At 43.5% G+C, this 23,131-nt stretch overlaps 1 protein-coding gene across 1 annotated transcript in view; it reads left to right on the top strand.

Moving 5' to 3' along the window:
- The first annotated feature begins 1,726 nt into the window (after window positions 1–1,726).
- Window positions 1,727–23,131, top strand: part of LOC145406707 (organic cation transporter protein-like) — a 220,207-nt gene continuing 198,802 nt past the window's right edge. The window contains exons 1-3 of the mRNA XM_080277810.1: window positions 1,727–1,821; window positions 2,685–2,854; window positions 22,455–22,632. Coding sequence (XP_080133936.1) covers window positions 1,727–1,821; window positions 2,685–2,854; window positions 22,455–22,632 — 443 coding nt within the window. The remainder of the gene's footprint in view (window positions 1,822–2,684; window positions 2,855–22,454; window positions 22,633–23,131) is intronic.

Consider the following 23,131-nt stretch of genomic DNA (forward strand, 5'->3'; position numbering starts at 1 on the left):
TCCGGGGAGGAGCACTAACCCTTCACCAACCTACTTTTAATTTCAATTATGATTTTAAGTATTAGAAGTTTGTCTTTTCCTTAGGCATCTCAGGGCTAACAAACAACTTTTACTGGTCAATTGCCTATCTTCTTTTATTCCATTTTATTTTAGTTTTTATTAATTTATGTTTGTTTATATCTCCAGGATATTTTACACTGTTTGGGAAAGACTTTTTTAACTGATAGGCTAGATGTAGCATTCATAAACCCATTTACTACACTCATTTTTACTCTAAGTTGGCCTAAAGTTGCCACCTCCCTATCTCTGATCATGAGGAGTAACAATAGACTAACTCTGGAATATGATACTAGTCACAATGAAATGATATGAAACTGACGTAGAGCTGTATCATTATCTTTGTATTCTGCCCCTGAGCCACGTGAAATCTATCGATAGCCGGACTCCATAATCCCGAGAGAGGTGGCCGTTTGTCTGAGTTAGTTGTTTCATGGGAAGGGGTACTAATTCCCCGGCAACACAATTGTTTTTAAGCCACAAAAAGGACGGAAATCTGTGTGAAGCCAAAGTGGAAGAACTACAGGTATGTGCAAGAGGCCGATCCAAAGCTGAATAAAATCGTCTGGAGTCAGCAAGAAACCAAAATATACGTCATAATAGTGACTGATTTAAATGGTCGTAGACGTCATGACTACTTCAATACGGTGATGTCTGTTATTACCCATTCTCGCCCCAGAGGGGCTCGAGGACGTGTTTTTTTTTTTTTTTTTACTTGGTTTGTCCATTTGTTTGTTTGTCTGTCTGTCTGTTAACAACTTTACGCAAAAACTACTGGTGCGATTTTGATTAAAATTACAGGGATGATGGGCTATGACCTTCTGATCACCAGATATAATTATGGGCCTAATTGGGCAAAGACCCGGGGTGTAGGCCCCCAAAATGTAAAAACAAAAAAAAAATCGCCATAACTCCTTTCAAATTCGACATATCGACATAAAACCAAAACCTGAAGGTGCATCTTTCAAATCTGCATCCTATAACATACCTCATTACATTAGGGGGGTCACCAATCAGCAGTAGGGGGTCACCCTCCAGTTAGCAGTAGGGGGTCACCCTCCAGTTAGCAGTAGGGGGTCACCCTCCAGTTAGCAGTAGGGGGTCACCCTCCAGTTAGCAGTAGGGGGTCACCCTCCAGTTAGCAGTAGGGGGTCACCCTCCAGTTAGCAGTAGGGGGTCACCCTCCAGTTAGCAGTAGGGGGTCACCCCCCAGTTACCAGTAGGGGGTCACCCCCCAGTTACCGGTAGGTTGGGTTAATGTCAGGTGGGTCGGGCGTAAAATTTGAAATGGGCAAACAATCGTTAATTTTCACCCGACCCGATTTACTCCAGATTTGATATGTGACATCACTGACTCGATATTCTTCTGTGTTTATACGTTAGCACAAAAGTGACTGCCGGGGACGGGTTTGCTGTGCCTTGACACCGCTTCTTGTTTCAGTATTACTATCTCCACATGATATTATTCAGCCTGGGAGAGCCTTTTCGAACACGGGGAGTTCAATTCAGCTTCATTAACCAGATCACTCCGATGACGGGTTTTATTTTCTTTTATTCCTACTGTCAGACGATTTTATTCAGCTTGAGGGAGACTTCGAGCTGGAGGAGGTAGATACAACCTTCAGTGAACAGAATCGTCTGGGTATGCCAAGAAGAAAAAAAAATCACCATGGAACTTAAGACTAACCTCCTTGATTCTGGCGTCGACAAGCAGCCTACACGCGGTGGTGCTATGCGCTACCGATGGAGCGATGCAGCTGCTGCGTCCACCCGCGAGCCAAACTTCATTTCTCTCTGAGCCTTGTAGTAGAAAGGACACTGGTATGACCCTGATGAGGCGCTATCTGCCACAAAGGGGAGCCAGTTCCCTACACGGTGTATGTAGATTTTTTTTTTTTTTTTTTGTAGGTGGAAATATTTAAAACTTCCGTATTTCCTTTGTTCTCTAACTTACACCCTTTGCCTTTTCATGTTTTGGCGATGAGGTTATGCTGTTGAACTTAAGTACAGTAGAAGCTTCCAACAAAAATGATTTTCACAGCAGAGCAAAAAGTCAGAATTGTCCAACTCTGGCATGAAAGCATGTCATTTGTCACGGTCCGTCGTCGGCTCTGCCTGGATTAAGCTGTCAAGCTCCGTTCCAGTTATTACAAAAGTACTTACGAGGGCAAAAAACATCCAGTGAAAAGGAGAACTATTTTTTGGCCCTGTGGTTACGAGACGGACAGAGATCCCGAGAGGCCGGGGTAAAATCCCTCTTTTGAGTGTGTGACTGTGAATAATTAATCAAATGAGTTTCCAGCGCTACAAAGAGCTAGTGAGAATGTACACAAAAACCTCTAAATGCTGACTCTGATTAATGTCAAGTTTTCTTTTAATCACTACAAATGCATTTGTACAGAAAGGACACTAACATATGGGCTCTCTGACTGTGAACAGTTGTCAAGTGTTGTTTCATTTATACCACAAGAAACTAGTGCAAAGGAAGATGAGAGAACAGTGTACTAGCCAGACAAGCTTATGAACTGTGTGATGGTAGTTTAAAGGATGTTTTTATGGCGTGTCGGTGGGTCTAGTAGATCAGTAAGTGTGTATTGGCGTAATCTGAATCATCACACTACTTCCAGACCCAGTCTTGGATTCAACTTGTGTCATTCCGGACAACAAACAACTCCAGCTACTGTACCACCACCACCAGCGCCTTCTGCAGCCACCATGGAGGACAACTTTGACACCATCCTGACCAAACTGGGCACCGGAAAGTGGACAATGCTCTACGTCCTCTCCATGATGTACTGTAAGACTCCACTGTTTTATTATTATTATTATTATTATTATTATGATGATGATGATGATGATGATGATGATGATGATGATTATTATTAACAGTAGCTGTAGTAGTGGTACTAGCAGTAGCAATAGTAGCAACAGTAGCAGTAAAATACTACTACTGCTACTATTGTTACTATTACAACAACAACAACAACAACAACAACAACAACTACTACTACTACTACTACTACTACTACTACTACTACTACTACTACTACTACTGCTACTACTACTACTACTGCTACTACTACTACTACTACTACTACTACAACTACTACTATTACTACTACTACTGCTGCTGCTGCTGCTGTTATTATCATGACAATTTCAGACGACTTTACTGAGCATAGGATAATAGTTGGAACTGGAACATTCAGTTAAATTTTTCACTACTAGAAGACCTTTCAAAAGCAAATAAAAACATCTGGACGTAGCAAGATTAACTATGCTGTGCGATCTCTGTAGATTCTCGATTCAATTTACCTTCACATTACAGTCCTTTTACCTTAACTTGCACTGCGTTTTTGTTCTTTTACAGCTTATTTTGGGAACCTCAGAGGCAGAATAAGACAATACTTTTTTCTGTACATCCACTAGACAGGACATCTCCGTGACCAGCGCCATATTTTAGTGTTAATCTATTGTTACATTTCAGAACCCAGGTTCGAGATTTGACAATTTTTCGCCCAAATTTGAGTTAAATAAGATGTCAGAGATTTGCTCCAGAATATTGCAAATTTGTGCATGATATTGGTACTGAAAAGTAGGGGGAGTTGACAACTGTTGTATCCAAAGAACTTCTACTGTATCATTTACTTTACTCCTTTCACCCTTCGGTCTGGCGACCTATTTTGAAAATCATACTACTACCATACAATATCATTCAACGATTAATTTGAATTCTAACATGAAAGGAGTTAATTACAATTATATCTAACCTGTGTGTCGTAAATGCCGACTAAAAGGGAAGGAGTGAGGGGACTAGGGACACCCTCCTCTGTATTTTTAGTTTCTACAAAGAAACACGGCATAGAAAGGGATAGGGGATTGACTTATCACCGTACCCTGAATACTGGGACTATGAATGTGCGTGGATGTAGTACGATTCAGCCTAAAAGGGAGAAGATTGGGAGAATTTTTGTGAGAAGAAAGTTGGATGTGTTAGCTTTGAGCGAAACAAAGATAAAAGGGAAGGGTGAATCTACGTTTGGAAGTGTGGCTGGAAGGAAGTCAGGTGTTGATAGAGGAGGAGCGAGAGGAGTGGCCTTGTCAGTGAGCCCGGAAATACAGCAGTGTGTGTGATTGAATGGAAGAAGGTGCCATCGGGACTGATGTGGGTAAAAGCGAAATTTGGACTTGAGTTGTGGGTATTTGTGACTGCATGTGGGCCTGGTAGTGAAAGGGATGCAGAAGGGAGGGAGTCTTTCTGGAGTGATGTTGATGAGTGTGTGCAGAGTTTAGGAGCAACTGTGAATGTGGTAATGATAGCAGATTTGAATGCTGAAGTGGGGAATGTGGCAGCTCTTCTCAATAGGATGGAGTCAAAGGCTTTTCGTCTCATCAACTCTCCTTCTCTTACTGGCTCCCTTCAACCTCTGTCTCTTCGCCGCACTGTTGCATCTTTATCTCTTTTCTATCGCTATTTCAATGGTCGCTGCTCTTCTGAACTGACTGCTTGCATCCCTCCACCTCTAAGTAGACGGGCGCGTAGCACCCGTCTAGCAACAAACTCATCCCTTTTCTGTCCAACTTTCTAATGCAAGAGTTAACCTTTATTCCTAGTCCTTCATATATGCAACAGGTCAACTCTGGAACTGTCTCCCTCTATATTTCCTACATCCTATGATCACCAGTCTATCAAACTCAGTGTGTCCAGGCATCTCGAAATGAACGGATCTTGAATTTGGCTCTCTTTTGTTTTGTTTTTGTTTTTTTCTTGGAAGGAACGGTTTGCGGGCCCCTGGCCTTTGGTTCATTCTTTCTTGCATAACCACAAAAGTTGGTATGCATGGTGTGCCTGAAAGAAATAATAATGCAAAAGAATGACAGGGATGAGTGTTGAACATTAGATGGTGATTGGAAATACCTTGTTTGAGAAGAAAGATGTTTATAAGTACACATGGGTGAGGCAGGAGGGTGGAAGGGTCTTGATAGAGCATTGATGGACTATGTGGTTGTGTCCAGGAATGTAAAGGGAAGATTGTTGGATGTGAGTGTTTTGAGAGGGGAGGGTGGAGGTATATCTGACCACTACCTGGTGGAAGGAAAGTTGAGAGTATGTGTGAGGTGAGTGAGAGCTAGGATAGTTGGGTGAAACTGAATGAGTTGGATAAAAGAGAGAAAAAGACTATCATGAGAAGTCGAAAGATGAATGGAATGCAATGAAAGATCAGGAAAATGGTGGCGTGAGGAGGAATGGCAGGTGTTTAAGAGTGCTGTAGTGAGATATGCAGAAGAGGTGTGTGGTGTGGGAGGAGTGGGTGGTTGTGTAAGGAAGGAAAGTGAATAGTGGTGCGAAGAGGTAAGTAAGGCTGTGGCTGAGAAGAGACGTGCAAATGAAGTGTGGCCGCAGAGGAAGGATGAGGTGTCACACGAGAGGTACCGTATAAGGAAAAAAAACAGAAAGAAATTTCAACAGAATAAAAAAATGTTTTGGAATAAGGTGAAGAAGGTGCGAGGGGTAGAGTCTGGGAAGGAAGAGCGAGTAAAAGCAGAGGATGGAAGGATGTTAACTGAGATGGATGCAGTAATGAAGAAATGGGCAGAGTATTTTGAAAGACTGTTAAATGTAGAGGGGGAAAGGGAGGCAGAGATTGTGGCAGATGGAAGGGTGCAAGGAATAAATGTGTTGGGAGACTTGAATGATATTTTGATCACGATGGAAGATGTGTATGAGGCAGTAAAGGACATGAAAGCAGGAAAAGCTGCAAGTATGGATGGGTGTGGTGTAGAATGTTTGAAAGGTGGTGGAGCGACTATTGCTGAGTGGTTAGTAAGAATTCTGAATGTGTTTTTTGTGAGTTGTATGGTGTCATTTGACTGGGCAAATGCGTGTGTGATTCCGTTGTATAAAGGTAAGGGTGATAAGCATGAATGTACTAGTTTTAGGGGTATAAGTCTTTTGAGTCTTGAAGGCAAGGTGTATGGTAGAGTGTTAATTAAGAGAGTTAGAGAGGATAGAGAGCGGGCAGTTGGTGATGAGCAGTGTGGCTTTAGGAGACGGAAAGGATGAGTGGATCAGGTGTTTGCTGTGAGGTGTAAGAAAAGTATTTGGCAAAAGGTAAGGATGTGTTTAGGGCGTACATTAATTTAGAGATAGCATATGATAGAACTGATAGAGAGACTTTGTGAACTGGTCTGAAATTGTATGGACTAGATGGTAGGTTGTTAAAAGGGGTAAAAACTTCTTATGTAAATAGTAGAGCATGTGTAGGAGTGGCAACTACTGTGAGTGATTGGTTTCCCGTGTGAGTGGGGCTGCGGCAGGAATATGTGATGTCATCTTGGTTGTTAGAAAGAGAGAGAGAGAGAGAGAGAGAGAGAGAGAGAGAGAGAGAGAGAGAGAGAGAGACAGACAGACAGACAGACAGACAGACAGACAGAGACAGACAGACAGACAGATAGATAGATAGATATGGATGGTGTTGTAGGAGGCTAATACGAGAGCGTTAAGTGGAGGTTTGAGTCTGGTGAATGCTGATAACAGGGAGTGGAATCTGAATCAGCTACAGTTTGCGGATGATACTGCATTGGTTGCTGATTCGGAGAGAGATTATAACATTTGGTAAAGGAGTTTGGAAGGGTGTGAGAAAGAAGGAAACTGAGAGTAAATGAGAACAAACGTAAAGTGATGAAGTGTACGAGGTTGGTAAATCGTAGGAGGATGAATTTTGTTTTGAATGGTGAGTTGCTTGAGGAGGTAGTGTTTTAAGTGTTTAGGGTTAAATGTTGCTGTGGATGGAGGAGTAGATGTAATGGTGAAGTTTAGAATGAATGAAATAGGAAATGTACTGAGAGGAATGAAAAATGTGTTAAGATGTTGTTCACTTAGAATGGATGTAAAGGGAAGTCTGTATGAGGGTGTGGTGTTACCGACTGCATTATGTGGGGCTGAAACATAGCATATGTGTGTAGCAGAGAGAAAGGATTTTAATGTAATGGAGGTGTCTCAGGAGTAGTGTGTGGGGTGACACATATGGATCGAGTGAGAAATGATGAAGTACGAAGGAGAACTAGAGTTATGCAGGAGATGGCTGAACGAGTTGAATAGGGAGTGTTGTGATTATTTGGGAGTATGGAGAGAATGGATAAAGAGAGAGACTGGTGAAAAAGATAACTCGATCGGATATGAGAGATGTAAGGTTGAGAGGACCACCACGAATCGGTTGGATAGACAGTGTGAAGAGAGCGTTAGATGCTAGAGGGATGTATGTAGAGCAAGGAAGAGTGGTCGCACGTGACAGGGATGACTGGAGAGAAATTCTGAATGAATAAATGGTGGTGTGGCCCCGAGGAGATATTCTCCTGCATGTGGTCTGATCAGCTGATCAGTCAGGTGCGGGTAATGGGATGGGTCCATTATGATGTGGCAAGGGTTAACCAGCTCTTCTGTCGGGCCCTGCTGCGGATGTCACTGATTGCACTGCACGGTTGATCCTCATGCGGTGTGGTGCGGTGAAGATATGTCCCTTCTCCCTGTGGGGTTAAGATACAAGTAAATGTGTGTGTGTGTGTGTGTGTGTGTGTGTGTGTGTGTGTGTGTGTGTGTGTGTGTGTGTGTGTGTGTGTGTGTGTGGATGAATAAATTGGGAGTGTGTCGTCCTGTCTTCGCTAACCCACTTTTGGGGGGAAGCAACTTTATTATATAAATAGATATATAGCTCTGACCTCTCCTGTTCGAAGTCTCCCCTACGCTGAACAAAATCGTCTAAATGAAGCTGTAGTAACATACAAAGTACGTCACTGGACTGAAGGAAGTACTAATAAAGCTAGGCCTATAAAGGCGACTTAAAACAAAGACTTACTGTAAGCATTTCAGATCGATGTTGTCTAGTTCAGTTAATACTTGGTACTTCTGCACTCAGTTATATTCAGCTTAGGAATGAACCTGATATCAAGGGTGTGATTAAAGCTGTATCTAAACCCTCCACTTTGAAGCCCCTCTAAAGGTGAATGAAGAGGAATGGAGACAGTTTATCAATTTACACAGACGCCATCATCCCGTAAGAGGTGGCCGTTTGCCTTCAATTTTACGGGGAGGGGCACTAACCCTCTGCCAACCTCCGTGGGTCGATAGGCGTAGCCGACAGGTTTAATCAGATGGAGAGTGATACTGTATGTGTATCGTAGGGTGATGGCTGCCCCTCTATCACCAGTGGAGTAGAACGTGGACTGCTTTTTTTTTTTTTTTATGCGAGGAAGAAGGAACCAAAGGCCATGAGCCCGCAGTAACAGTTCCCTCCAAGAGAAAAACAAAATACAATAGAGAGCCAAATTCAAGATCCGATCATTTTGAGATGCCTGGACACACTGCATTTGAAAGACTGGAGATCATAGGCAGCAGGAAATACAGATAGAGGGAGACAGTTCCAGAGCTGACCTGTTGCATAAATGAAAGACTGGGAGTAACGGTTAACTCTTGCATTAGAGAGTTGGACAGAAAAGGGATGAGAGTTTGCTGCCAGACGGGTGCTACGCGCCCGTCGTAGAGGTGGAGGATTGCAAGCAGACAGTTCAGAGGAGCAGTGACCATTAAAGTAGCGATAGAAAAGAGATAAAGATGCAACAGTGTGGCGAAGAGACAGAGGTTGAAGGGAGTCAGTAAGAGGAGGAGAGTTAATGAGATGAAAAGCCTTTGACTCCACCCTATTGAGAAGAGCTGTATGTGGGGAGCCTCCCCACACATGAGAGTTGTACTCCACACAGGGGCGGATAAAACCCCTGTATAGAGTCAACAATTGTGCAGGGGTAAAGAAAGATCGGAGTCGGCTTAGCACACCCAATCTCTTGGAAGCAGATTTTACAAGAGATGTAATATGATCTTTCCAAGATAAGTCCCGAGTAAATGAAACCCCAAGCATGTTCAAGGATGATGCAGGATTAAGTTGAATATTATTAAACATTAATGGGTATACCTGTGGAAGATTTTGTCGGGTTGATAGGTGTAAGAACTGAGTCTTAGATGCATTAAAGACAACCATATTATTTTTACCCCAGTCAGAGATACGAACCAAGTCAGACAATAGGTGTGCCATAGCCTCATCCCTTGTTTGTTGAAGTAACTGTTGAGATGGGCGTTGCGGGAACCGAATGGAAAGGTGAAAGGTGGAGTCATCAGCATATGAGTGGATAGGGTTAGATGTACAGCTTAGAAGATCATTGATGAATAAAAGGAAGAGAGTTGGTGATAGGACAGAGCCCTGAGGAACACCACTGTTGATAGATCTAGGAGAAGAACGATGGCCGTCTACAACAGCGGCTATAGAACGACCAGAAAGGAAGCTAGCGATGAAGGCACAGATAGAAGGATAGAAACCGTTGGAGGGCAGTTTGGAAATTCAAGATTTATGCCAGACTCGATCGAAAGCCTTTGAGATGTCAAGTGCAATGGCAAAGCTTTCGCCAAAGTCCCGAAAGGAGGATGACCAGGAGTCTGAAAGGTAGGTCAGAAGATCGCCAGTGGAGCGTCCCTGACGGAACCCATACTGACGATCGGAAAGAAGGTTGTGATAGGAAAGATGCATTAAAATTTTTCTATTAAGAATTGCCTCGAAAACTTTTGAAATACAGGACGTTAAAGCTATTGGACGATAGTTGGAGGGTTGGGAGTGGTCACCCTTCTTTGGGACTGGCTGAATGAGAGCAAATTTCCAGCAAGAAGGACAGGTACAAGTTGACAGACAAAGGCGAAAGAGTTTGCCTAGGCAGTGTGTAAGCACAGAAGCACAGTTCTTGAGAACAACAGGAGGGACCCCATCAGGCCCATATGCCTTGTTAGTACTGAGGCCAGTGATGGCTGAAAATACATCAACTGAAGAAAATTTAATGTCAGCCATGAGGAAGTCAGAGGGGGGAAGTGATGGAGGAACAGCACTGGAATCGTCTAAGGTGGAATTGGAGGAGAAAGTCTGTGTGAAGAGATCTGCTTTATCAGTAGAAGAAATAGCTACAGAACCATCAGAGTAGAAAAGAGGAGGGAAGGATGATGAGGTAAAGTTGTTAGAAAGATTTTTGGCAAGGTGCCAGAAGGAGCGGGAAGAATTCGAGTTGGAGAGTTGAGAGCATTTAGTATGGATGAAATTATTTTAGTAGAGCGAAGAACAAACTTAGCACGATTCCGGGCAGAAATGTAAAGATGATGTGATTCAGGGGTGGGATGGCTCTGGTACCTTTTGTAGGCCTTCTCCTTGTTGCGGACAGCATTAGAACAAGTGTGATTAAACCAAGGCTTTTTTGCTTTAGTCAAAGGATATGAGAAAGGAATGTATGCTTCCATGCCCGAGAGAATAACCTCCGTAATGCGCAAGGCACACTCAGATGGCTCACGGCCATGGAAGCAATAATCATTCCAGGGAAAATCAAAGAAGTACTGCCTGAGGGCCTCCCAGTTCGCGGCTCCAAAATGCCACAGACGACGTTTCCCTGGAGGGTCCACAGGCCGTACCGGAGTGATAGGACAGGTTAAGGTAATAAGGTTGTGATCGGAGGAGCCCAACGGAGAGAAAAGATTAACAGAGTAAGCAGAAGGATTAGTTGTGAGGAAGAGGTCAAGTATGTTGGAGCTCTCTCCAAGGCGGTCAGGGATACGGGTAGGGTGCTGTACAAGCTGCTCTAGGTCATTAAAGATAGAAAAGATGTAGGCTTGTTCACCAGGTGGATCCGTGAAAGGAGAGGAGAGCCAAAGGTGGTGGTGAACATTGAAATCTCCAAGAATGGAGATTTCAGAGAAAGGAGAAATGGACAGAATGTGTTCCATAGTAGAAGTAAGATAGTCGAAGAATTTTTGATAGTCAGTAGAATTAGGGGATAAGTAAACAGCACAGATATATTTAGTCAGAGAATGACAGGAAAGCCGAAGCCAGAGTGTGGAGAATTCAGAAGAATCAAGTTCAGGAACACGAGAGCAAGATAAGTCGTTGCGTATGTATACACAACAGACACCTTTGGCTTTGAAATGAGTATAGAGAAAGTAGGAGGATACAGAAAAGGGTTTGCTGTCAGTTGCCTCAGACAGCTGAGTCTCCGTTAGAAAAAGAAGGTGAGGTTTAGAGGAGGAGAGGTGGTGCTCAACAGAGCGAAAGTTAGATGAAAGGCCGCGAATGTTGCAGAAATGAAGAAGAGAGTCAGACAGTGGTTCCAGGCACCTCGAGTCGTCACCTGGAGAGGGGCAGATGGCGGGGGCATTTATGGTCCCCCCCCCCCTGGGGACTCCGAGGCTTGATTAATCGACGCCATTTTGGTGAATTTTGAATAGGAAGTGTAGTGTGTACTGTGCATGTAGTTTGGTGAAGACAGTTAGAGAAATTTGTACTGGAGAGCATGCTGACCTACTCTCTGTGTAACTGAGACACTGAAAAAGTTCAGCAAAGGGGGATGGTCAGGAACTAGTCCTGAGGGCTGATGAAACGGGAGCTCCAGCACTCCCTGTCATCAGCTTTCCATCCACCTCGGGAGTACTGCCCTGCTCGACTGGTGCTACAGTCTACTCCGCTTAAAATGGTGAGGCGTTGTGTAAAGTTTAACGTAGGTCTCTCTCTGTCTCACTTTCTCTCTCTGCTCTCTGTGTATTCTTTTACTGTAAGTGAGGTGAGTTATAGTCACGTCGTGGGTTACGGAGTTTCATTGTACACTGTTATATCGAGGTGTGATTAAAGAGAGTACCGTAACGTGGCGACAAACCTAACTACCCTGTCCTACTTCTATCTTCGATCATTCTGTCGGGCTATCCCTGATAATAAATACCGACCAGCGCATAGGTGTGTCTATGTCTGGTACCATTCCATAGGCAATTTTCCGTGACGTCAGATATTAATGCCTACACTTGCTGACACGTAGGGAACACATATGGGTTGGCTATATGGTTGCCCTCAGCGTTGTAAATAGTTTTCTGGCTTACAGGGAACTATTAGGCTTGTCACTCATGTAAGGCCACCTGAGAAGAAAGAAGAGTAATAAAGAGTGACAGGGAAGAAAGGAGAAACAGCAAGAGGGGAGGGTAGACCCAGAAAACGAATGATAAATGTGAAGGAAGGAGTAGCCAGCATTACATGAAGTACGTGAATGATGATTACCACCACAATCAACATAAAGATAGCAATAACAAAATAAAAGGACGCCATCGAAGTGCAGGGATGTAACGTCAGGCATACTCTTTTGGCTCTAACTTGGCCTAGAAGCATCATCCTTCCATACTGAATGCTGAATTTTACCAACAGATTTGCACTACATTATGCTGTCAGCCACGAGTAAGTGCTGTGGAGAGATGGCAGAGCCGTAGCACTGTCTTTTTACGTCAATGAATGACGTGAGATAAGCAGGAAAAAGACGAAAATCTGGGCCAAGTTAAGGTAAAGGAACTATAATTTCGCATGCACTAAAGTTATAAAATATTATGTCTCCCCGACCCCATGCATAGTAATGGCAAAAAGGACGATTAGTTTGACTTGTAAGTTATTGATTAACCACTTCAATCTGATGAAGTATTTTTCATTCCATTCTTGCTACGTTCAGAAAATTTAGTTAAGATTTGGAGAGGTTTTTCGATTTGGAGTGGTTAGATATAACCTTCATTAATCCCTGTTCAACAAAAGATCTGCCTCAAGGAGAAGAACCTTGTCTGGATGCAGTAAAAAAGAAACTGAAAACAAACGAACATGCAAACAATTAAGTATGTAATCGGATACAGGAGGTTGTTGTTTTTGGCTTACCATCATCCTAATACACCCACTGTATTCTACTGATTTTTTTTACTTATTCAAACTTATGGCCTGTCATCGACCTGACATACCAAAACTTATTCTAACATTTTTTTCCTTAGCTTGTACTTGGTAAAATATTTGGCTTGCCATCTCCCGAATATATCCAAACATACTCTAATAACATATTTAGTTCATTTGTACTAATTGATGTATTTGGTTTGTCATCGCGTAGATACACTCAAATTTTATCTAAAGATTTTATTTAATTTTATTATTATTATTATTATTATTATTATTTTTTTTTTTGGGGGGGGGTTGTACTGTGGCTGGTGGGACACAGTCTGGCTACACTATCAAGTGGTACTACCACTTTGCGGTCAGGCTGTGTTAGGAAGAATTTTGCCACCGTATTCCCTGCTTGTCGTAAAAGGTGACTAAAAGGGACGGAGTGAGGGGGCTAGAGACCCCCTCCTCTGTTTTTTTGTTCCTACAGTGAGACAAAGACTGGAAAGGGATGGGAGATTTGGTTATCCCCGTACCTTGAAGATTGGGTCTATGAATGTGCGTGGATCTAGCAGACTGAGGCTAAAAGGGAGGAGATTGGGAGAGTGTTTGTGAGAAGAAAGTTGGATGTGTTAGATCTGAGTGAAACAAAGATGCAAGGAAAAAGTGAGTCTATTTTTGGAAGTGTGAATGGAAGAATGACAGATGTTTATATAAGAAGGGCGAGACAAGGTGTGGCCTTGTTAGTGAGCCCGGAAATGCAGCAGTGTGTGACTGAATGGAAGGAGGTGTCATCGAGACTGACGTGGGTGAAAGCGAAATTTGGACTTGAGTTGCGGGTATTTGTAACTGCATATGGGCCTGATAGCGAAAGGGATGCAGAAGAGAGGGAGTCTTTCTAGAGTGATGTTGATGAGTGTCTGCAGAGTTTTGGAGCAAATGTGAATGTGGCAATGATGGGAGATCTGAATGCTAGAGAGGGAAATGTAGCAGGTGAAGGTGTAGTTGGTAAGCATGGTGTGCCGGGAAAAAATGAAAATGGGGAACGAATGATAGGGACGTGTTTTGACCGAGAGATGGTGATTGGAAATACCTTGTTTGAGAAGAAATACATTTATTTGCATACATGGGTGAGGCAACAGGGTGGAAAGGCTTTTGATGGAACGTTAATGGACTATGTGGTTGTGTCCAGGAATGTACGAGGAAAATTGTTGGATGAGAGTTTTTAGAGGGGAGGGTGGAGGTAGGTCTGACCACTACCTTGTGGAGGGAAAGTTGAAAGTAGGTATGAGATGGGTGAGAGCTAGGGGAGTTAGGTGTGGCAGGGAGGTTTTGAAACTGAGTGAGTTGAATAAAAGAGACAAAATGATAGAGTATCAGATGTTGAATAATGAGTGGACCGCAGTCAAAGATGAGGAAAATGGCAGTGTGGAAGAGGAATGGCAGTTGTTTAAGAGTGCTGTGGTGGGGCATGCGGAAGAGGTGTGTGGTGTGAGACGAGTGGGTGGTGGTCTAAAAAAGTAAAGTGAATGATAATGTGAAGAAGTAAGTAATTCTGTGGCTGGGAAGACACGTGCATATGAAGTGTGGCTGCAGAGGAAGGATGAGGTGTCATATGAGAGGTATAAGGAAAAGAGGAATAGGACGAGTACGGCTGTACGTGATGCTGAAGTGACAGCAAAAGAGAGATGGGGTAGCGGTTGACGGAGAATTTTCAACAGAATTAAAAAATGTTTTGAAAGGAGGTGATAAGGTGCGAAAGGGAGGATCTCGGAAGGAAGTAAGAGTAAAAGCAGAGGATGGAAGGATGTTAACTGAGATGGAAGTAGTAAGGATGAGATGGAAGGAGTATTTTGAAAGATTGTTAAATGTACAGGAGGAAAGGGAGGCAAAGATTGTGGCAGATGGAAAGGTCCAAGGAATAAATGTGTTGGGAGAGTTGAATGACTCTTTGATCACGATGGAGGAATTGCAGGGGGCAGTAAAGGAGATGAAAGCAGAGGAAGCTGCAGGTATGGATGGGTGTGTTGTGGAATGCCTGAAAGGTGGTGGAGTAATTGTTGTTGAGTGGTTAGTAAGATGATTGTATGTGTGTTTTTTGAGTGGTATGATGCCAGTTGATTGGGAAAATGCTTACGTGGTTCTGTTGTATAAAGGTAAGAGTGATAAGTATATCGATGAGCGTCGCCGTGGATAGAGGTAGGGAGATAGGGAGGTTGATTGTAGATCGTCGAAGCTATCTATCTATCTATCTATCTATTGCCAGACGCCTCAATCCCATACGACGTGGCCACAAACAAATCACTGCCCTGCTCTCAGCTCACACCCCCCTCGCTCATATAACTCTCCACTCCATCCCTCCATCTCATCCTTGGCCTCCCCCTCCCTCTCTCCCCCTCCACCTCACTCACATACAGTCTCCTCGTCATTCTTTAACTCGCCATCCTCTGCACATGGCCAAACCACCTCAGTGTGTTTCTCCTAACGCTTCCTATCATATCCACATCCACACCACAACGCTCCTTCACATCCTCATTTGACAGTCTGGCTTTCCATGTGAATCCCCGACTTCTGTCCCTCCAACAAGGTCCAAGCTTCACTTCCATACGTTTGAGCTGGTATCACAATACTGTCATGTGGTAACTTTTTCATTTCCATGCTCATTTCCTTGTTTCTTGTCACTGCTTTTAAGGATCCAGCAACCTTTCTTCCTTGTTGCACACTTTCAAGCACTTCATCCTCCAAACTTCCATCCTTACTCATCACACTACCCAAGTACTTAAATACACTCACATTATCCATTTCCTCCTCATCCAACCCCACTGTACATTCACTGACTCCACTTCTTCCGAAGACCATAACTTTACTCATTCCTACATTCACCTTTAGATTTCGTTTCTTACACACTCTCCCAGACTCATCCACCGAGCCTTGCAGCTCCCCTTCGTCTTCACTTAACAACACAGTATCATCTGCAAACAACAGTACAGGGAGTTTCCAAACACTGCCCTCTCTCATTAGAGCCACTCCATCATCCACTGCCCTACCTAGTATCTCTTTTATAACCCAATACATGTACAGATTGAACAACAATGGAGACATGACACATCACTGTTTTAACCCAACCTTCAAACAGAAAAATTCACTCAGTTCACTATCCATATGCACTGCAGTCTTAGCACCCTCATACATACTCTTCACAGCATTCAACAACTTCCCATCTACTTCATATATTCTTAATACTTTCCACAATCCTAGTCTATCCACCCTGTCATATGTTTTCTCCAAGTCCATGAAGGCCACATACAACTTCTTTCCCTTCTCAAGAAACTTTTCCACTAAAGATCTAAGAATGAATATCTAATCTACACAACCTCTTCCCTTCCTAAAACCTCCCTGTTCTCCTTCAACTAATTCCTCTGTTATTTCCTGTTTAGGAATATTTGCAGGAGTTAATGAGAATGAGAGGGCAAGAGAGGGAGTATGTCTGATGATAAGCAAGAAATGGAAAGAGAATATAAGAGAGTATGGAACAGTGGGTGCAAGGATTGTATGGGTGAGGATGAAAGTAGGTATACAAGCGTGGGCGATTGTATGTGTGTATGCCCCGACAGAGGATCGAGTGGCAAGAGTGAAAGATGAGTTTTGGGCTGGTGTAGAAGCATGTATGGACAAGTTTGAGAGGAGACAGAGAGTGTTTTTGATTGAAGACATGAATGGCAAAGTCGGGAATGTACGAGTGGATGGAGTGGCTGGTCAGTGAGGTGTACCAGCTGAAATAGATGGGAATGGTAGTGCTTTGTTGGACATCTGTCCTGGTAAGAGGTTAGCAATAGCTAACACCTACTTTCGGCATAAGATGATCTACAGGAATACATGGAGGGTTATGAGGAGGATGGATGGTGAACTTGTTGAACGAAAGGCAATGATAGACTATGTGTGTGTGGATGAGCGAATGAGAAGACAAGTGGTGGATGCAAGAGTGTGGAGAGGGTGGGGGAATGGAATCTCGGACCATCACTTAGTGATGGCCAAGGTAAGGCTGCAAAGAAAATGGTTGAAGAGACGAAGAGGAAGACAGGAGGAAACAGCTTCTCACGCTCCTGTGAGAAGAGTGGAGAAATTGCAAGACAGTGAGAGAATGGCAGAGTGTAAGAGCATAGTGGAAGAAAGATTGGGAAGGTATGAGTTAGAGCAGATGGAAGGGGTGGAAGACGTATGTAAGATATTCACGGAAGAGATAGGTGCAGCGTGTGAGGCGGTTTGTGGAGTGAGGAGGAGATGCAGGTGTGTGCAAGGGACAGCATGGTGGAATGATGAGGTGAAACGAGCTGTGGAACAAAAGAAGGCATATAGTGAATGGTTAGCGAGTAGAAGTAGGGGAGAAGATGAGAGAGAGAAGAGAGAGGTATATGTGAGCAGGAGAAGGAAATTGATGAAGAAGAGTAAGAAGAAAGTGGATGAAGAATTAGGGAGGAATCTGAAATGGAGGTACAGTGAGAAATTGTTTTGGAAGGAGGTAAAGAAAGTAAGGCAGTGTGAAAGGGGAACTAGTAAGAGAGTGAAAGATAGGAATAATAGATTGTTGGTGGAGAAGAGAGAGAAATTGAGGAGATGGAAGGAGCACTTTGAATTTTTGTTGAATGTAGGGAGTGGGAGCAGTGGTAGTATAAGTGGCTAGGGAATGGCTGGGAGAAGAAGAGATGAGAGGAGGGAGGAAGAGATCAGTAGGGCGGAAATAGTGGAAGCAATGAAGATCAAGATGGGAAAGGCCCCCGGAATTGATGGAGTGTGTGGTGAAATGCTTAGGTATGGGGGTGAGATTGTTGTGGAGTGGATATGGAAGTTATGTAGATTGACTTGGGAAGAGGGAAGGGTTCCGGAGGACTGGAAATCAGGTATAATTTTTCCTTTATGCAAAGGAAAAGGGGAGAGAGAAGTATGTGGTAACCATAGGGGTATTTGCCTTCTTAGTGTGACTGGAAGAATATATGGTAGAATACTCATTGATAGGGTTAGGGATATAACAGAGAAGCTAGTTGGAGAAGAACAAAGGGGATTTAGGAAGGGAAAAGGGTGTGTAGATCAGATATTTGTTCTAAGATGTTTAGTGGAGAAGTATCTAGAGAAGGGAAAGAAAGTGTGTGCTGCCTTCATGGACTTGGAGAAAGCCTATGACAGAATAAATAGAAAAGGTATGTGGAAGGTATTGAGAATATATGGAGTGGAGGGGAAATTGTTGAGTGCTGTGAAGAGTATGTACAAAGGAGCTGGGGCTACGGTGCGAGTGGATGGCGAGCTGAGTGAGTTCTTTGATCTCAGTGTGGGACTGAAACAGGGTTGTGTGATGTCTCCATGGCTGTTTAATATATACATGGATGGGGTTGTAAAGGTGGTGCAAGGTAGGGCAGTGGACGTGGGGCTGGCTCTAATGAATGAGGGCGAGATTTGGATGATTCTGGTGTTGCTGTTTGCTGATGAAGCAGTATTGTTGCGTGAAGATGAATGGGAGTTGCAAGGTTTGGTGAATGAATTTGGGACAGTGTATAGGAAGAGGAATCTGAAAATTAATATAAACAAAAGTAAAGTTATGGTGTTTGAGAGGAATGAAGTCACAGAGTGTGCAGTGAGGTTGGATGGCGAGGATATGGAGAATGTGAGTGCATTCTAGGACTTGAGTAGTGTGATGAATAAGGATGGAACCTTGGGTGATGAAGTGCGTGAAAGGGTACAGCAGGGAAGGAAGGTTGTTGCTTCACTGAAAGCAGTGATGAGAAATAGGGAGGTGAGTATGGAAGTTAAGAAGTCACTGCATGACAGTATTGTGATCCCTACCCTGACGTATGGAAGCGAGGCATGGACCTTGCAAAAGGGGAACAAGTCAAGAGTGAGAGCAGTGAAAATGAGCTACATGAGAGGAGCATGTGGAGTGACGTGGAGGGACAGGTTGACGAATGAAGAAGTGAAAGAACGTTGTGGGGTGGATGTGGATGTGGTTGAGAAGATTAGGAGAAATACACTGAGGTGGTTTGGACATGTGGAGAGAATGGAGAATGAAAGACTGACTAAGAGGGTGTATGTAGGTGAGTGGAGAGAGGGAGAGAGAGGGGAAGACCGAGGATGAGGTGGAGGGATGGAGTTGAGAGGTATATGAGGGAGGGGGGAGTGAGTTGGGGGGAGGGTAGTCAAATGGTGGGTGACAGAACGACTTGGAGGCGTTTTGTCTGCGGCCACTCTTTGGGGGATTAGGGCGTCGGGCTATAGTTAGATAGATAGTGATTTCCCTAACTCTGTCAATAAGTATCCTACCGTATAATTTTCCTATTACTCTAGGAAGACAAATGCCCCTATGATTACCACACACTTCTTTTTCCCCTTTTCCTTTGTACAAGGGAATAATTATACTGGACTTCCAATCCTCTGGGACTCCCAGGCCACATCCATTATACTACTACTCCTCCCCCATGCTTCAGTATTTCACCACACACTCTATCAATTCCTGGGGCTTTCCCCGTTTTGACTCTCTTCATTGCTTCTTCAATTTCCATCCTACTGATTTCTTCCTGTCTTCTCACCTCCCTCGTTCTCCCAGGCATTCCCCAGCAACTTTTACTTGCATTACTTTCATTGTCTGTGTTCCACAATTTCTTAAAGTGTTCTGTCCATCTGCTCGCTTTTTCTCCCTTCTCCACTAGTAATCTACCATCTTTATCTTTCACTCCCCTAATAACTTCACTGCCACCCTGTCTAACTCTTCTTACCTCTTTCCAGAACATTTTCTTACAATCCCTCCACTTTACACTCAAATTCCTTCCAAATTTACTCACCCACTCTCTACTTACTCTCCTTTTCGCCTCTCTCTTCCTTTCTACATAATATCTCTCTTCCGTCTCTGAACTTCCTCCACGCCCCTGTTTCTCATCCATTCATTATATGCTTTCTTCTTTTGTGCCACAGCTTTCTCACCTCTTCATTCCACCATGCAGTTCCTTGGACCCCCTTTCGTCCACTCTTCACCCCACACACCACCTCGAAGCACTGCCAATACAAAGTCATGAGGCGTCATATGGCTCAAACTTGCCACTGCATAATAAAATGGTGTGTCGTCAACTAAAGTGAATAGGCAGGTCTCTCTCTCTCTTTCGCACCTTCCTCCTTTGTGTATCATAAGCGAGGTGAGTTACAGAGCACTCTTGGGTCATGGAGTTTATTGTACACAGTTATATTGAACTGTGATTTACAGCGTAACGTAGCGTGACTGCAAAACCTCCTAGCTGACCCAATCTCCTTCATTCTGACCTCGATCATATTCTCAGGCACTCTCTAACCCTTTCTGTCTGGCTCTCTCTCTCATTCTCTAACCTTCCTACATATGATTTCGGACTTACATACTCCTCTCTCTTCTGGCTAGTGTGAGTGCGTACGTATGTGCGTCTGTGTCTGTGTCTGTCACGTCTATGGCACCTGATCAGAGGTGTTTGGCATTCTTGATTAGTCTAGGTAGGGGGATGTATAGCTGTCTCTTCCTGGAGAACTTCAGGCATAACTACCTGTTTTACATATTGTTACCTATAGTTATATAATTACATACCGAAGTTATGAATACTATTGTGTCATAACATAATAATTATGCTTACAAGTATGAATGTACTAGCTTTAGGGGTATAAGTCTGTTGAGTGTTTAGGTAAGGTGTATAGTAGAGTGTTAATTAAGAGTGTTAGAGAGGGTTCAGAGGGAATGATTGGTGATGAGAAGTGTGGCTTTAGGAGAGGGATGGGATGCATGGATCAGGTGTTTGCTGTGAGACAGGTGTGTGAAAAGTATTTAGCGAAAGGTAAGGATGTGTTTTGGGCGTTCATGAATTTAGAGAAAGCATAAGATGGAATTGCTAGGGAGGCTTTGAGAACTATTTTGAGACTGTATGAAATTGATGGTAGGTTGTTAAAAGGGGTGAAAAGTTTTTATGTAAACAGTAGGGCGTATGTACTGTGAGTGAGTTGTTTCCCGTGAGAGTGGGGCTGCGGCAGGGATGTGTGATGTTGCCTTGAATGTTTAATATTTACATGGATGGTGTTGTAAGGGAGGTGAATGTGACAGTGTTAGGTGGAGGTTTGAGTCTGGTGAATGCTGATGGTAGAGAGTGGAATCTGAATCAGCTGCTGTTTGCGGATGATACTGCAGTGGTGGCTGATTCGGAGAAGAGATTGCGGCAGTTTGCAGAGGAGTTTGGAAGAGTGTGTAAAAGGAGGAAATTGAGAGTAAATGAGAATAAGAGTAAAGTGATGAAGTGTAAAAGGTTAGTAGATGGTAGGGGGATGAATATAGTTTTGAATGGTGAGTTGCTTGAGGAGATAGAGTGCTTTAAGTATTTAGGGTCACACGTTGCTCTGGATGGAAAAATAGGTGTAGAAGTGAAGTTTAGAATGAATGAAGTAGGAAAGGTTCTGGGAGGAATGAAACAGTGGTGAAATGTCATTCACTTAGAATAGATGTAAAGAGAGGGCTGTATGATAATGTAGTGGTACCGACTGCATTCTACAGGGCTGAAACATGGAATAAGGGTGTAGCAGAGAGAAAAAGTTTGAATGTAATGGAGCGAGGTGTCTGAGGAGTATGTGTGGAGTGATGCGTATGGATTGAGTGAGAAATGATGAAGTGCAAAGGAGAAATGGAGTTATGCAGGAAATGGCTGATCGAGTTGAGCAGAGAGTGTTGCTATGGCTTGGGCATATGGAGAGAATGGGTGAAGAGCAATTGATGAAAAAGATAACTGGATCGGATGTGAGAGGTGTAAGACTGAGAGGAAGACCACGAATAGGATGGATGGACAGTGTGAAGAGAATGTTAGATGCGAGGGAGATGTCTATTGAGCAAGGAAGAGTGGCTGCGCCTGATAGGGAATGATTGGAGAGAAACTGTGAATGAATAAATGGTGACACAGCCCTGAGGGGATATTCTCCCGCATTTGGTCTGATCAGCTGATTAGGTCAGGTGTGGGTAAGGGGATGGGTCCGTTATGATGTGGCAGAAGTAAACCCGCTCTGCTGTTGGGCCCTGATGCGGATGTCGCTGATTACAGTGCACAGTTGAACCTCGTGCGGTGTGGTGCAGTGAAGATATGTCCGATCTGCTCTTGGGGCTAAGATACGAATAAATGTGTGCTTTTGGATAAGTAAAGTGGGAGTGTGTCGTCCTGTCTCGGCTACCTCCCTTTCTTTGGGGGAAGCAGCCTAGGTATATAGATAGACTGATAAATAAATGTGGCTTGCCATTGCCTGGACATATGCAAAGTAATTTTAATAACACCAACACAGACAGGTGGTCATATTATCGTCAGCTATGGAGGACTCCATCACACCCCTTCCCTACCAGCTTATTTCTGCATATAGCTTGTCATTAGTCCCTTGTGTGTTTTTAATGGAATCTTAGATGTTAGAAAACAAGTGAGAGAGAGAGAGAGAGAGAGAGAGAGAGAGAGAGAGAGAGAGAGAGAGAGAGAGAGAGAGAGAGAGAGAGAGAGAGAGACGTAAGGTACAGTTTGCATAATAATTCGCTAACGAAGAGATGCTCGCAGTCCTTCAACACTGACGAGAATATTGGTTGAGGCCTCTATCATCGTCATCAATGCCTCTTTCCACCACCAGGGTACACCATGTTGCCGTACCACACTATAGCAGCTGTGTTTATGGCCCCACCTATCAACCACACGTGCATCCTCCCGCCCCACGCCATCATCCCCACTCTCGTGCTCTCGCCCGACGACGACCGGAACACAACCGCCAACATATCTTACACCTCACCTCCCGACCAGCCCCACGCTGAGTAAGTTATGTGGAGCAGAAGGTACTGTATAATGGCCTCTCTCTCTCTCTCTCTCTCTCTCTCTCTCTCTCATTACGGCTAACACAAAGCTCCCTAAGTATATGTTCTACTCCGTTTTCCGTGCAACTCTTATACTGCAGTAGTTAGCCGGCACTCTTTTTCTTTCATGTGTGCAACTGATATACAAGGGGGATACTTTTGATATCGAAGAATGTGAGCTATTACGAGCAGTCATGTCACGCACTATAATAATGATTCATTAAATAACAACATGCTACGGTACAAAATAAAATATTTCTGCACCCGCATTGGTCATCGAGCATCAAGGCAATAGAGATGTACAGTCTCTTAAAATAAAGAAAAAAAAAAATCATTCACCCTCCTTGTGATGGAAAGAGAATGCCATATAGAAGAGGGAATCCGCTTTACCAAGACTACCAAACGGATAAATACTCATATATATATATATATATATATATATATATATATATATATATAT

Source organism: Coenobita brevimanus, chromosome 8, assembly GCF_032717465.1.
Source record: "Coenobita brevimanus isolate Jiangsu-jjx chromosome 8, ASM3271746v2, whole genome shotgun sequence".
Classification (NCBI taxonomy): domain Eukaryota; kingdom Metazoa; phylum Arthropoda; class Malacostraca; order Decapoda; family Coenobitidae; genus Coenobita; species Coenobita brevimanus.